The sequence below is a fragment of the Gadus macrocephalus genome, chromosome 18, assembly GCF_031168955.1.
Source record: "Gadus macrocephalus chromosome 18, ASM3116895v1".
NCBI classification, from domain to species: Eukaryota; Metazoa; Chordata; class Actinopteri; order Gadiformes; family Gadidae; genus Gadus; species Gadus macrocephalus.
In genome coordinates this window covers 20461962-20477594 of record NC_082399.1, presented here as the reverse complement: position 1 = coordinate 20477594, position 15633 = coordinate 20461962, and the positions used below count along the sequence as shown (strand labels likewise).

Below are 15633 nucleotides of genomic sequence, written 5' to 3'. Positions count from 1 at the left end.
CTCAATGAAGAATGCCATGTGTTATGGCTGTCAAGTCATTTCTTCTCAGAAGCCACAAGATTCTCATGAGTAATACCTTCAGAATATTAAGATAACCTGGAAATCAAGAATCTTTACACATGGCACTGATACCCGATTTCGTTTACAAACATTGGCACAATGCATGATACTGGATAGTTTCTAAAACTCTGTGCCCCGTGTGAGGCTCGAATTTACGACCTTCAGAATATGAGAATGAAGTGCTGCCTACTGCACCAACGAGGGAACCAGCGAACAGCAAGACTCAGGCTTAGAGCAATTTTTGTGCAAAGATTGATATTAAGTATAATAAAAATCCACGTAACACATATTTTGTTAAATCGATATGATAAATCCAACTACTGTTGTACTCAATTAAGAATACCATGTTTTATTGCTGTCAAGTCATTTCTTCTCAGAAGCCACAAGATTCTCACAAGTCTTACCTTCAGTATATTAAGACAGCCTGGAAATGAAGTTTCTTTCAACCGGGCACTGGTATCCGATTTTTTTACAATGCATGATACTCGTTAGTTTCTAAAATACTATGCCCCGTGTGAGGCTCGAACTCACGACCTTCAGATTATGAGACTGACGCGCTGCCTACTGCGCCAACGAGGCAGCCATAACATGCCAATTCAGGCTCATACCAATTTTTGCGCTTAGATCGATTTAATGTATAATAGAAATCCATGTTACACATATAATGTCAAATCAATATGACAAATTGAACTACTGTTGTACACAATTAGGAATGCCATGTTTTATGGCTGTCAAGTCATTTCTTCCCAGAAGCAACAAGATTCTCATAAGTAATAGCTTCGGAATATTAAGATAGCCTGGAAATCAAGAATCTTTAAACCGGGCACTGGTATCCGATTTTTTTTACAAACATTTTTACAATGCATGATACAATTTAGTTTCTTAAACTCTGCGCCCCAAGTGAGGCTCGAACTCACGACCTTCAGATCATGAGAATGAAGTGCTGCCTACTGCACCAACAAGGGAACCATTGAACAGCAAGAGTCAGGCTTACAGCATTTTTTGTGCTAAGATTGATATCAAGTATAATAAAAATCCATGTTACACATATTATGATAAATCAATATGAAAAATTTAACTACTGTTGAACTCAATGAAGAATGCCATGTGTTATGGCTGTCAAGTCATTTCTTCTCAGAAGCCACAAGATTCTCATGAGTAATACCTTCAGAATATTAAGATAACCTGGAAATCAAGAATCTTTACACATGGCACTGATACCCGATTTCGTTTACAAACATTGGCACAATGCATGATACTGGATAGTTTCTAAAACTCTGTGCCCCGTGTGAGGCTCGAATTTACGACCTTCAGAATATGAGAATGAAGTGCTGCCTACTGCACCAACGAGGGAACCAGCGAACAGCAAGACTCAGGCTTAGAGCAATTTTTGTGCAAAGATTGATATTAAGTATAATAAAAATCCACGTAACACATATTTTGTTAAATCGATATGATAAATCCAACTACTGTTGTACTCAATTAAGAATACCATGTTTTATTGCTGTCAAGTCATTTCTTCTCAGAAGCCACAAGATTCTCACAAGTCTTACCTTCAGTATATTAAGACAGCCTGGAAATGAAGTTTCTTTCAACCGGGCACTGGTATCCGATTTTTTTACAATGCATGATACTCGTTAGTTTCTAAAATACTATGCCCCGTGTGAGGCTCGAACTCACGACCTTCAGATTATGAGACTGACGCGCTGCCTACTGCGCCAACGAGGCAGCCATAACATGCCAATTCAGGCTCATACCAATTTTTGCGCTTAGATCGATTTAATGTATAATAGAAATCCATGTTACACATATAATGTCAAATCAATATGACAAATTGAACTACTGTTGTACACAATTAGGAATGCCATGTTTTATGGCTTTCAAGTCATTTCTTCCCAGAAGCAACAAGATTCTCATAATTAATAGCTTCGGAATATTAAGATAGCCTGGAAATCAAGAATCTTTAAACCGGGCACTGGTATCCGATTTTTTTTACAAACATTTTTACAATGCATGATACAATTTAGTTTCTTAAATTCTGTGCCCCAAGTGAGGCTCGAACTCACGACCTTCAGATCATGAGAATGAAGTGCTGCCTACTGCACCAACAAGGGAACCATTGAACAGCAAGAGTCAGGCTTACAGCATTTTTTGTGCTAAGATTGATATCAAGTATAATAAAAATCCATGTTACACATATTATGATAAATCAATATGAAAAATTTAACTACTGTTGAACTCAATGAAGAATGCCATGTGTTATGGCTGTCAAGTCATTTCTTCTCAGAAGCCACAAGATTCTCATGAGTAATACCTTCAGAATATTAAGATAACCTGGAAATCAAGAATCTTTACACATGGCACTGATACCCGATTTCTTTTACAAACATTGGCACAATGCATGATACTGGATAGTTTCTAAAACTCTGTGCCCCGTGTGAGGCTCGAATTTACGACCTTTAGAATATGAGAATGAAGTGCTGCCTACTGCACCAACGAGGGAACCAGCGAACAGCAAGACTCAGGCTTAGAGCAATTTTTGTGCAAAGATTGATATTAAGTATAATAAAAATCCACGTAACACATATTTTGTTAAATCGATATGATAAATCCAACTACTGTTGTACTCAATTAAGAATACCATGTTTTATGGCTGTCAAGTCATTTCTTCTCAGAAGCCACAAGATTCTCACAAGTCTTACCTTCAGTATATTAAGACAGCCTGGAAATGAAGTTTCTTTCAACCGGGCACTGGTATCCGATTTTTTTACAAACATTTTTACAATGCATGATACTCGTTAGTTTCTAAAACACTATGCCCCGTGTGAGGCTCGAACTCACGACCTTCAAATTATGAGACTGACGCGCTGCCTACTGCGCCAAGAAAGCTGCGTGTTTGTCTAGGTAAAGTACCATCATATACCAAAAAACATGCTGATTTTCATCGTATCGAATCCTGGTAGATCCTAATTTGTTATGATCATAACATGACTACTGTACATTCATATTGTCAGAAACATGTCCAGATCCTTATGCAAACGAATAATAATGTTGTATCAAATATATATCTTTGCCGGTCGTCGCTGTGTTCACCAATGAAACTAAACCATGCCGGTGTAGCGGTATCGTAATTCACTATGTGTATGATGGATGGTGCGTGCCCCCTTTAAGGGAAGGGGGCGTGAGACCCACCTGGGTGGTGCGACGCATGACTTAAGGAACGCACCTCTGGCTGTGCGTGGTTCTGTGTTTGGGGAAATAAATCATTCTCGTGGTATTTTCACCGGCAATCAAGTCTCCGTCTTAATTTCATTACGATCTCCTACACCGGTGTGTTTAGTGCCCGTTTTATTAAAGCATTAAGAGGCCATGTTAACAGTGATTATAGAGATGTTAATATCACTGTAAAACAGTGTCTAAGTGATCAGGTTCATTATAAATGCTGTCCAAGCAATAATAATTAATACTGTCTGTTGTGCTTTGTTTGTTATGCATGGTCATATGAACGCATTTTGCGCTCTGCATTTAAATTAAACTAAATCAAAAGCATTGACAATTAATAGGAAGTCATGTAAAATGTATAAGCTAACCATTGTGATTAAGTAGGCTGGCATTATGATAAAGGGTATATAACTTGATTTGATTTTTTGTAACTTCAAGCTCTCCAGTGGTATATTGTATTTGAATAAACAACATTTGTATTTTGTCATATTGTGTTTTATTAAAGCATTAAGAGGGAAATTAAATTAAGATTGTGTCACACTCACAGTAAAACGTTATTGCACAAAAAGTCACAACTAAAAACTTAAATTAAAACTTAAAAACAACATTAAAAAACATTAAAAACTTTTTGTGCCCGATACACTGCCAATTTAAGGTGGAGCTCCCTTCTTCCTCCCATAACCCTTGGCTTCAAGTGCAGCCCTCCACTCAGCCAGGGTCATGGTTGCTGTGGCGTGGCAGTACCAGTTCCCAAAGTACTGATTGTGAGTGGCAGGGTCCCGCTCCCTCTGACACTGACGGCAGAAAATGGTGGCACTACTCCTTGAGTATTTCCTCTTCTTAAAACCAGTCTTCTCCTCCTCCTCTCTTTTTTTCTTTCGATGGTGGGTGGTGGTATAGGGTAAGTATGGCACATGTACCACAGATGCTCCTGCAGGCTGTAAGGCAGGCAGGTGAGGTTGAGGCACAGACCAGAGGGGTTGAGGCAGGAGAGGTGGGATGAATGGAGGTGTGGGAAACACAGGTGTGGGGGGCTGGATTTGAGGCTCGAGGGCTGCGAGGAATGGTGGCCTCAGAAGATCAGAAGGAGGGTTCACTCTTCTGATCTTCCGTCCCTGCAGTGTTGCCGTCCCTGCAGTGTTAGGTGGCAGAACAAACACGTGGGAATATGCCGCGATGCTTTGAGGCATACACGGTTTGCCTTTCCTCTGAACTGCAGGAGGCAGGCTCTCGGGGCTCACAGTTTTTGTCTGAGGCGGACAGATCCCTTGCTCGAGAATCCTCTTCTCCTGTCCTCTTTCCCGTTTGCAGTACCTACAAATATAAAAGTGTTTTTTGTATACCAAAGCAAGATATACCTACACAGAAAACACAGCTACTATGTTAATACTTTGTTAACTCACCAACTCGAGAGTGTTGCCGTGTTCACGACCGGGAGCTGAAGTGAGGTCTTCTCCATCACCGTGGCGTTGTTTAAAACAACCTGACGGATGTGGAGGTATGCTTTCATGACCAGACTCCAGCGCTCGTGGCGGACCCCATCAATCCGCCTCGATCCACGGTACTCCTCACAAAGTTGGACGAAGAGTGCCTCACAAACCCGATTGCAGTCTGGCCACTGTGCTGGGCTTCTCCCTCCTGCAAAGCATCTGCAAAGGTATTGGTTGCATTAGTGTAGTACAAGACATGATGTTATAGCATGCAGCATGGTCAAGCTTGCTCAGAAAAACATACGTACCGCTTTGTACTCTCCACACCAGGCGCAACAGCCTTTTTTGACGTCCTGAATCTGCCATGTGCGAGTGTATCCTGGTGACGTGGGGGGTACACTGTGCGACACTTGTCAAAGTCTGACAAATAATTCCACAGGGAAATTATTTCCTCAGCCTCCTCCCTTGACAGGGCAAGACTGTGTTCTTTTAATTTAAATAAAAAAACAGTCAAGTCCTGGACTGCTTGAAAGCCCTCAACATTTTCAGGTCCAACCGAGTCCTAGAATTAACAGAGCGATTAAAATCAGATATGCATTTTAAATTGTAAAATATTATATCCATATGTTTAAGTAAGTAAACATAGAACTTTAAGTTTATGAAGTTTACAATGTTGTCAAAAACATAAACCTACATCATGACTGGTGGAGCCCAGAGCTGATGTTGAAGGCTGATCGTCTACCAAGTCCTGTGTGTCTTGCTGGGGAGCTAAATTAGAAAAAAATAAAATTGAGAGAGATCAAGAGAACATGTGTGAAGATGAAGTCAGATGAAATGAACATCATAAGCATCTTATTGTAATGTTTCATATTAATGACAATAATTGTTACTTTTGACATTTCAATAAAAACTTACCACTATGCATAGGGGCAACTGTAAAAGCTGCAGAGAGTGCAGCTGGCAGAGCAGTGGCTGAACGGGCAGCTGGCAGAGCAGTGGCTGGACGGGCAGCTGGCAGAGCAGTGGCTGGACGGGCAGCTGGCAGAGCAGTGGCTGGACGGGCAGCTGGCAGAGCAGTGGCTGGACGGGCAGCTGGCAGAGTAGTGGCTGGACGGGCAGCTGGCAGAGCAGTGGCTGGACGGGCAGCTGGCAGAGCAGTGGCTGGACGGGCAGCTGGCAGAGCAGTGGCTGGACGGGCAGCTGGCAGAGCAGTGGCTGGACGGGCAGCTGGCAGAGCAGTGGCTGGACGGGCAGCTGGAGGGGTGAGCTGTTGTGGAGGCCATATTGTCTCCAGGGTTGGGACAGTTGGATCCTCGATGTCACATGGCTCCAAAGAAGACTCCCCCTCTGCAACAGTGATGTCTTCTGTCTCCAGTGTCACCAAGGCCAACTTGTAGTCCTCCATCACTGCATTATTTTGGTTGTATAGGTATTCTATACCTATAAGCTCTCCTGCAACAATCCAAAAAAAACGGTCATAAGTGATTGAGCTGCCAAATATTAATTTTTTTAATAACAATTTACTACATACACACCAGTGTATTTCCGTGGGGCCGTGTACTCCACCAGTTTTCTCCCAAGCACCTCCTCTGACAACTGGTTGGCAGCATGCTTTAGGAGGCCACTGTATGAACGAGGCCCCTCGGTCCCCTCTGCTGTTATGGTCCTGTCCTCATTCCACCTGAATAGACCATCAACCAGATATGCCTGGAAAAAGGTGTCACTTGCCAGGGTTCCTGAAAAATATTGAATATTTGCATTGTGATATTTGCATTGTGAGTCCTTGCATGCAGTACTTATTATTACATTTCAATTAATATGGAAAGTAACCTAACAGAGTAAACTATTCACCTGGGATGAATCTATTCATGTGCAAGTGGAAACTTTCCAACGAGGTGGACCCTCTGGCACATCGGAATGTAGGAAGCACATGACCAGCCTTCTTCAGTGTCCCAGTCTGGGTGTATAACTGGAAACCTGGAGGGTCCTGGAGGCAGGGAAGGTGTTTTAGCTGGGCCTTCAAGATTTCTGCCATCCTTGCTCTGTTGATCAGAGGCACACCAAGGGTATTGCAACCCTTCTCTCCAGAGTATGCCTCTATCAAGTCCTTCAGCAGGTCACCCATCTCCCCACTTTCCCGGACAGCTCTCCTGCAGTGAAGCATAGTCTCAGCCTTGGAGATATGGCGTGCGACATCTTCCACTGTGGGACGCAGGTGGCTTGCTTCCAGCTCTGCCCGCTTGGCAGCTTTGAGTCGCTGCAGGTCGCTCTGATCCCACGCAAAGATGCAGCGGGAGAGTTGGGCCATGAAGCTGGTGTAGAGGGCATGGGAATCTGTGGTGCAACCGGTGGCAAATCTCCTCATGAAGTGCCAGATGTCCAACCGGATCTTCATGCCTGGCCATGCACCAAAGATTTTTAAAAGGTGAGAGTTCCCACAGCAGTCCCGGTCCACATAAAGGATCTCTGGAGGTGGCACACCAGCATCCTTGTAACGCCTCACAAGACCCTCTGCCATCTTCATCAGGCCCCAGCCCTCACTTGCTGTGAGAACAGACATGATGACATGTCCATGCTCATTTCCAACGTTGGTGGCCCAAGAAGCTGTAGACCGTGCCTGACCAGCTAGCTTCCTTACAATTTTCTTTGTAGAGTCCATCTTCAGGACCTGGCCAAAGAGTGAGGTGATGGAAGCCTTAACTTCGTCCAGTCTGCCAAGGACATCTTGGGCATACACCTGCATCAACCAGCGATGTTTTGGCACTGCAGGCATAACTGGCAAGTCCCCTAGCGGCACTGGCAAAATCAGCCCCGAGGATATTGCACGTGCAACTCCTCTGTAAGCAGTGAGGAACTGAATTGTTTTCCCCAGCCAGCTCTCTGCATGCTGCTCCTCCAGCTGTTTTTGGAGCTGGCTGCTGCTGTTCCCCAGTCCCCGCTGACGCATCAAGCGCACAACCTGCATGTCGCACCCCAGCTTGTATGTCAGCAGACATGGGAAATGCAGGCGGTGACCAATGTCTAGCTGAGAGACGATGTTGTGGCTCCAGCTGATGACCTTCCTTTTGCAACTCTTACATGCAAGGTATTCGGCTACCAGGTAGTAAGAGCCGCTGACACCAACCACCAGCCTGACCCTCTGATGGAGTCCCGCAGAGGTGAGCTCTGCCTTCCCACAGTCTTGATGTGGACAGAGCAGTCGCACACGCCACAGCTTCCTGGGCATCCACAGGAACAGAGGGTGCCCAAAGAACTGCTCCATTGCTGGGATGGCACTGGATGTCAGCGACTGCTGAGGTGGATACCACCACATTCTGTCCACCTTGTCAAGTTCAAACTCTGGTTGACCAGAGGGTGACCACCGGAACAGAGCCTTCGAGATCCAGTGCTGGTCAACCTCTGGCAGGGCGGGGATCCAACCAGCGGGGAGGCAAATTCTGCTCTCTGTTCAGGTAAAGGATAATTTATTAGCTCAAAACATGGGTGGAAACAAGACAGAGATACCAAAGTAAAACAGGAAACACAGGGAACACACCAAAACAAGACAAGGAAACAGACAGACCATGAAAGTTATTATGGAAATAATAATTATATATGATAAACCACACTATCTTCATTTTGATTATATTCAAGTATGCTAAATTCAAATTTGTAATCATGATTGTAATGTCCTCATGTAACGACATACATTTCTTTTTTACAGCAAGAGGAGTGAGACAGACAGAGACAGAGACAGAGACAGAGAGAGAGAGAGAGAGAGAGAGAGAGAGAGAGAGAGAGGGGCTGTGTGCATAAAATAAAAACACTTACGCGATGTGTCGGGGTCAACTTCTGCGGCAGCCTGCATGAGCTCGCTGTCAGTTGGTTCCGTTTTTACTGTCACTGCAGATGATGCCGTAATGGATCCAGCGCGTGGCAGGGCAGGAATAGCTAAAAAATAATGAGATCAATATGGTGTACATTAAAAATATGAAAACATGTAAAACTCAGTATAACACAAATTAATTGTATTGTTGCATACTTACATGGCTGAAACCTTGGTTTTGTGAAGAGGCTCTTTACATTTTTGGCGATAGCCTGGGGAGACTGGTCTCTCCTTGACAAGAGGCCGCGTAGGGAGGATACAGGCACAACGGATGATCGTGGAGAGAAGGCGGGTGCTACATTGACAGCAGCCTGCAAGGAGGCTGAAGGCTGTTGGGATGTGGAGGCGGCCTGTGTAGAGGCAGAAGCTGTAGTGGCAGGTTGGGAGCTCAGTGCGTCCTTCTTCACCCGAATGGCATAGCGGCCAGCAGGAAACTGAGATACGTACTTCTCCAAAAGTCTCTTATTTATCATATTGTTGTTTGAATCAGAGCGACCTGACTCCACCGACATGGATGCCACCACATAGCCAGCATACCCCAGAGCGTTCTCAGCCAGCCATTTAAATGTTTGATGCCTGAAGGCCCCAAACTGCAATTTATGCTGGCCAAGAACATGCTCCTCGTTGTTTGGGTCCCCACCTTTATGCTCAACAGCTTCCCTTGCAGACTCTTTCACCTCATCTGGTGAAAGAGCTCTGGTCCATGGCCGTTTCTCCGCCTTGACCTTCTTGGCATCCTCCGAGTCAAAAAGGCAGATACAGCCATCCTTCTTCCTAAATTTAGGATCCATTTTGTATTCTGAAAGTGGAGGAAATATCAATAATAAAGTAAGAAATCTCCCATTACAGAGACACAGTCAACAATCAACATCAATCTTCTCAGTTCATAAAAGTGTTATACTTATGACATAATCCAGTAATACTGTGTAAAGTTATATAGCCTACCACTTAATATCTTAAGAACAAAGAAAGAAAATACAACAAATACTTGAACACATTACTTAAGGCAGCTGTGAATATTATATTAATAACGGTTATATTCAGTCATGATCACCTCGTAATGTTGCTTTAATATTCTGCTCTCTGTATATTTGTCACTATGGGTTAGTTAGGGTGACCACCTCGTTATGGCCCTGTTGCACGACAGCAGACTATTATTAGGCTCTGTGAATAGTGATGTTATATTACATGCCTATTTTGCAGTAGAGTGGATGTTAACCTGCTTTAAATCGCGGTGGGCTTTATGAAATGATCGTTTTAACGGCACTGGACCTATTCAATCTAATACATATAATGAATGAATTTTATATAATAGGCTAATGTGTTTTAAGAATAGTAAACGAGAGAAACAGATCAAAATTACGAATAAAGACTAGGCAGCTCTCCATAGGCCGTGTAACATATATAAGCTGTGTATAGATGTAACATATATAAGCTGTAACATATATAGGCCATGTAACGGAAATATAAACTGCGTCATTACTGACGGAAGAGGCAGTGAATGAAGTATTGATTACACAGCGATTTTTTTTGATAGAATTAGATACTTAACAAACCGTATTGTAATGACCACGGAAGAGGCATTGAATGAAGTACTGATTACACAGCGATTTATTAGATACCTAACAAGTTACTGCTTATTCACTGTACTAGTTGTTGCTTGGTAGTAACGGGCCTTCTGACTGGTGTTTACTGCACAGCTATGTTTACTGGTCTTGCGTGTTCCAACGGTAACGGATTTTTTTGAAATGTTAAAACTAATTCAACTAACGTTACCTATTCAATAAAATGCATTACTGAACATACACATTACCTTATACGTATAATTCATACACGTTACAATGATGAACGACGACCTATCGTCGAAGCAGACTTTTGGCATTTGACGGATATGTTAACGTGATATTATCCAATTTATTTGTATTGAAAATAGCTAGAAAGGACTGACTTACCTCGGAAATGTTCATCAGAAGTGAAGTGAAGTAATCAAACGAAAGGTGTGAAGATTTTCGTAAATTTCTAATGTCACTCGCAAATCAAAATACTGAAGTGAAGTAATTCTTGGTAGCAATACGAGCGCTGATTGGCGCTCGAAAGGCCACGCGATATACGATCGCTGATTGGCCAATTCTTGGTAGATGATACGAGCGCTGATTGGCCAATTCTTGGTAGATGATACGAGCGCTGATTGGCCAATTCTTGGTAGGTTCTACCTCGACCCACAGGCGACGGGGAGCGCCAACGAGGCAGCAATAACATAACTATTCAGGCTCATACCAATTTTTGCGCTTAGATCGATTTAATGTATAATAGAAATCCATGTTACACATATAATGTTAAATCAATATGACAAATTGAACTACTGTTGTACACAATTAGGAATGCCATGTTTTGTGGCTGTCAAGTCATTTCTTCCCAGAAGCAACAAGATTCTCATAAGTAATAGCTTCGGAATATTAAGATAGCCTGGAAATCAAGAATCTTTAAACCGGGCACTGGTATCCGATTTTTTTTACAAACATTTTTACAATGCATGATACAATTTAGTTTCTTAAACTCTGTGCCCCAAGTGATGCTCGAACTCACGACCTTCAGATCATGAGAATGAAGTGCTGCCTACTGCACCAACAAGGGAACCATTGCACAGCAAGAATCAGGCTTACAGCATTTTTTGTGCTAAGATTGATATCAAGTATAATAAAAATCCATGTTACACATATTATGATAAATCAATATGAAAAATTTAACTACTGTTGAACTCAATGAAGAATGCCATGTGTTATGGCTGTCAAGTCATTTCTTCTCAGAAGCCACAAGATTCTCATGAGTAATACCTTCAGAATATTAAGATAACCTGGAAATCAAGAATCTTTACACATGGCACTGATACCCGATTTCTTTTACAAACATTGGCACAATGCATGATACTTGATAGTTTCTAAAACTCTGTGCCCCGTGTGAGGCTCGAATTTACGACCTTCAGAATATGAGAACGAAGTGCTGCCTACTGCACCAACGAGGGAACCAGCGAACAGCAAGACTCCGGCTTAGAGCAATTTTTGTGCAAAGATTGATATTAAGTATAATAAAAATCCACGTAACACATATTTTGTTAAATCAATATGATAAATCCAACTACTGTTGTACTCAATTAAGAATACCATGTTTTATGGCTGTCAAGTCATTTCTTCTCAGAAGCCACAAGATTCTCACAAGTCTTACCTTCAGTATATTAAGACAGCCTGGAAATGAAGTTTCTTTCAACCGGGCACTGGTATCCGATTTTTTTACAAACATTTTTACAATGCATGATACTCGTTAGTTTCTAAAACACTATGCCCCGTGTGAGGCTCGAACTCACGACCTTCAGATTATGAGACTGACGCGCTGCCTACTGCGCCAACGAGGCAGCAATAACATATCTATTCAGGCTCATACCAATTTTTGCGCTTAGATCGATTTGATGTATAATAGAAATCCATGTTACACATATAATGTTAAATCAATATGACAAATTGAACTACTGTTGTACACAATTAGGAATGCCATGTTTTGTGGCTGTCAAGTCATTTCTTCCCAGAAGCAACAAGATTCTCATAAGTAATAGCTTCGGAATATTAAGATAGCCTGGAAATCAAGAATCTTTAAACCGGGCACTGGTATCCGATTTTTTTTACAAATATTTTTACAATGCATGATACAATTTAGTTTCTTAAACTCTGTGCCCCAAGTGAGGCACGAACTCACGACCTGCAGATCATGAGAATGAAGTGCTGCCTACTGCACCAACAAGGGAACCATTGAACAGCAAGAATCAGGCTTACAGCATTTTTTGTGCTAAGATTGATATCAAGTATAATAAAAATCCATGTTACACATATTATGATAAATCAATATGAAAAATTTAACTACTGTTGAACTCAATGAAGAATGCCATGTGTTATGGCTGTCAAGTCATTTCTTCTCAGAAGCCACAAGATTCTCATGAGTAATACCTTCAGAATATTAAGATAACCTGGAAATCAAGAATCTTTACACATGGCACTGATACCCGATTTCTTTTACAAACATTGGCACAATGCATGATACTTGATAGTTTCTAAAACTCTGTGCCCCGTGTGAGGCTCGAATTTACGACCTTCAGAATATGAGAACGAAGTGCTGCCTACTGCACCAACGAGGGAACCAGCGAACAGCAAGACTCCGGCTTAGAGCAATTTTTGTGCAAAGATTGATATTAAGTATAATAAAAATCCACGTAACACATATTTTGTTAAATCAATATGATAAATCCAACTACTGTTGTACTCAATTAAGAATACCATGTTTTATGGCTGTCAAGTCATTTCTTCTCAGAAGCCACAAGATTCTCACAAGTCTTACCTTCAGTATATTAAGACAGCCTGGAAATGAAGTTTCTTTCAACCGGGCACTGGTATCCGATTTTTTTACAAACATTTTTACAATGCATGATACTCGTTAGTTTCTAAAACACTATGCCCCGTGTGAGGCTCGAACTCACGACCTTCAGATTATGAGACTGACGCGCTGCCTACTGCGCCAACGAGGCAGCAAAAACATAACTATTCAGGCTCATACCAATTTTTGCGCTTAGATCGATTTAATGTATAATAGAAATCCATGTTACACATATAATGTCAAATCAATATGACAAATTGAACTACTGTTGTACACAATTAGGAATGCCATGTTTTATGGCTGTCAAGTCATTTCTTCCCAGAAGCAACAAGATTCTCATAAGTAATAGCTTCGGAATATTAAGATAGCCTGGAAATCAAGAATCTTTAAACCGGGCACTGGTATCCGATTTTTTTTACAAACATTTTTACAATGCATGATACAATTTAGTTTCTTAAACTCTGCGCCCCAAGTGAGGCTCGAACTCACGACCTTCAGATCATGAGAATGAAGTGCTGCCTACTGCACCAACAAGGGAACCATTGAACAGCAAGAGTCAGGCTTACAGCATTTTTTGTGCTAAGATTGATATCAAGTATAATAAAAATCCATGTTACACATATTATGATAAATCAATATGAAAAATTTAACTACTGTTGAACTCAATGAAGAATGCCATGTGTTATGGCTGTCAAGTCATTTCTTCTCAGAAGCCACAAGATTCTCATGAGTAATACCTTCAGAATATTAAGATAACCTGGAAATCAAGAATCTTTACACATGGCACTGATACCCGATTTCGTTTACAAACATTGGCACAATGCATGATACTGGATAGTTTCTAAAACTCTGTGCCCCGTGTGAGGCTCGAATTTACGACCTTCAGAATATGAGAATGAAGTGCTGCCTACTGCACCAACGAGGGAACCAGCGAACAGCAAGACTCAGGCTTAGAGCAATTTTTGTGCAAAGATTGATATTAAGTATAATAAAAATCCACGTAACACATATTTTGTTAAATCGATATGATAAATCCAACTACTGTTGTACTCAATTAAGAATACCATGTTTTATTGCTGTCAAGTCATTTCTTCTCAGAAGCCACAAGATTCTCACAAGTCTTACCTTCAGTATATTAAGACAGCCTGGAAATGAAGTTTCTTTCAACCGGGCACTGGTATCCGATTTTTTTACAATGCATGATACTCGTTAGTTTCTAAAACACTATGCCCCGTGTGAGGCTCGAACTCACGACCTTCAGATTATGAGACTGACGCGCTGCCTACTGCGCCAACGAGGCAGCCATAACATGCCAATTCAGGCTCATACCAATTTTTGCGCTTAGATCGATTTAATGTATAATAGAAATCCATGTTACACATATAATGTCAAATCAATATGACAAATTGAACTACTGTTGTACACAATTAGGAATGCCATGTTTTATGGCTGTCAAGTCATTTCTTCCCAGAAGCAACAAGATTCTCATAAGTAATAGCTTCGGAATATTAAGATAGCCTGGAAATCAAGAATCTTTAAACCGGGCACTGGTATCCGATTTTTTTTACAAACATTTTTACAATGCATGATACAATTTAGTTTCTTAAACTCTGCGCCCCAAGTGAGGCTCGAACTCACGACCTTCAGATCATGAGAATGAAGTGCTGCCTACTGCACCAACAAGGGAACCATTGAACAGCAAGAGTCAGGCTTACAGCATTTTTTGTGCTAAGATTGATATCAAGTATAATAAAAATCCATGTTACACATATTATGATAAATCAATATGAAAAATTTAACTACTGTTGAACTCAATGAAGAATGCCATGTGTTATGGCTGTCAAGTCATTTCTTCTCAGAAGCCACAAGATTCTCATGAGTAATACCTTCAGAATATTAAGATAACCTGGAAATCAAGAATCTTTACACATGGCACTGATACCCGATTTCGTTTACAAACATTGGCACAATGCATGATACTGGATAGTTTCTAAAACTCTGTGCCCCGTGTGAGGCTCGAATTTACGACCTTCAGAATATGAGAATGAAGTGCTGCCTACTGCACCAACGAGGGAACCAGCGAACAGCAAGACTCAGGCTTAGAGCAATTTTTGTGCAAAGATTGATATTAAGTATAATAAAAATCCACGTAACACATATTTTGTTAAATCGATATGATAAATCCAACTACTGTTGTACTCAATTAAGAATACCATGTTTTATTGCTGTCAAGTCATTTCTTCTCAGAAGCCACAAGATTCTCACAAGTCTTACCTTCAGTATATTAAGACAGCCTGGAAATGAAGTTTCTTTCAACCGGGCACTGGTATCCGATTTTTTTACAATGCATGATACTCGTTAGTTTCTAAAACACTATGCCCCGTGTGAGGCTCGAACTCACGACCTTCAGATTATGAGACTGACGCGCTGCCTACTGCGCCAACGAGGCAGCCATAACATGCCAATTCAGGCTCATACCAATTTTTGCGCTTAGATCGATTTAATGTATAATAGAAATCCATGTTACACATATAATGTCAAATCAATATGACAAATTGAACTACTGTTGTACACAATTAGGAATGCCATGTTTTATGGCTTTCAAGTCATTTCTTCCCAGAAGCAACAAGATTCTCA

At 41.4% G+C, this 15633-nt stretch overlaps 2 protein-coding genes, 1 long non-coding RNA gene and 6 other non-coding genes across 9 annotated transcripts; all 9 read right to left on the bottom strand.

The window, feature by feature from the left end:
- Positions 1 to 566: 566 nt before the first annotated feature.
- trnam-cau (transfer RNA methionine (anticodon CAU)) lies at positions 567 to 639 on the bottom strand. The gene has a single exon. It is a non-coding gene; the product is annotated as a tRNA-Met (tRNA).
- Positions 640 to 1715: 1076 nt separating this feature from the next.
- Positions 1716 to 1788, bottom strand: trnam-cau (transfer RNA methionine (anticodon CAU)). Its single transcript has one exon. It is a non-coding gene; the product is annotated as a tRNA-Met (tRNA).
- A 2474-nt stretch (positions 1789 to 4262) lies between these two features.
- Positions 4263 to 5268, bottom strand: LOC132447041 (uncharacterized). Its single transcript, XR_009523020.1, has 3 exons — positions 5021 to 5268; positions 4686 to 4931; positions 4263 to 4596 (listed from the first exon to the last, which is right to left on the bottom strand). It is a non-coding gene; the product is annotated as an uncharacterized LOC132447041 (long non-coding RNA).
- A 182-nt stretch (positions 5269 to 5450) lies between these two features.
- Positions 5451 to 8158, bottom strand: LOC132446167 (uncharacterized). Its single transcript, XM_060036317.1, has 5 exons — positions 6564 to 8158; positions 6248 to 6448; positions 5956 to 6164; positions 5628 to 5912; positions 5451 to 5480 (listed from the first exon to the last, which is right to left on the bottom strand). The coding sequence occupies exons 1-5, from the start codon at positions 8023 to 8025 to the stop codon at positions 5451 to 5453; spliced, it is 2187 nt and encodes a 728-aa protein (XP_059892300.1). The 5' UTR covers positions 8026 to 8158.
- A 411-nt stretch (positions 8159 to 8569) lies between these two features.
- Positions 8570 to 10812, bottom strand: LOC132446166 (uncharacterized). The gene is made up of 3 exons (XM_060036316.1): positions 10530 to 10812; positions 8749 to 9376; positions 8570 to 8642 (listed from the first exon to the last, which is right to left on the bottom strand). The coding sequence occupies exons 2-3, from the start codon at positions 9366 to 9368 to the stop codon at positions 8570 to 8572; spliced, it is 693 nt and encodes a 230-aa protein (XP_059892299.1). The 5' UTR covers positions 9369 to 9376; positions 10530 to 10812.
- A 1101-nt stretch (positions 10813 to 11913) lies between these two features.
- Positions 11914 to 11986, bottom strand: trnam-cau (transfer RNA methionine (anticodon CAU)). Its single transcript has one exon. It is a non-coding gene; the product is annotated as a tRNA-Met (tRNA).
- Positions 11987 to 13074: 1088 nt separating this feature from the next.
- trnam-cau (transfer RNA methionine (anticodon CAU)) lies at positions 13075 to 13147 on the bottom strand. Its single transcript has one exon. It is a non-coding gene; the product is annotated as a tRNA-Met (tRNA).
- A 1076-nt stretch (positions 13148 to 14223) lies between these two features.
- trnam-cau (transfer RNA methionine (anticodon CAU)) lies at positions 14224 to 14296 on the bottom strand. The gene has a single exon. It is a non-coding gene; the product is annotated as a tRNA-Met (tRNA).
- Positions 14297 to 15372: 1076 nt separating this feature from the next.
- trnam-cau (transfer RNA methionine (anticodon CAU)) lies at positions 15373 to 15445 on the bottom strand. Its single transcript has one exon. It is a non-coding gene; the product is annotated as a tRNA-Met (tRNA).
- Positions 15446 to 15633: the final 188 nt, after the last annotated feature.

Coding starts and splice junctions, on each gene's coding strand:
- LOC132446167 (XM_060036317.1), bottom strand. CDS start 8,025: ATGTGGTGGTATCCACCTCAGCAGTCGCTGACATCCAGTGCCATCCCA. Junction 6,165..6,247: donor GGCCCCACGGAAATACACTG/GTGTGTATGTAG, acceptor GGATTGTTGCAG/GAGAGCTTATAGGTATAGAA. Junction 5,913..5,955: donor CCCCTCCAGCTGCCCGTCCA/GCCACTGCTCTG, acceptor CTGCTCTGCCAG/CTGCCCGTCCAGCCACTGCT.
- LOC132446166 (XM_060036316.1), bottom strand. CDS start 9,368: ATGGATCCTAAATTTAGGAAGAAGGATGGCTGTATCTGCCTTTTTGAC. Junction 8,643..8,748: donor AGCCTCTTCACAAAACCAAG/GTTTCAGCCATG, acceptor ATTATTTTTTAG/CTATTCCTGCCCTGCCACGC.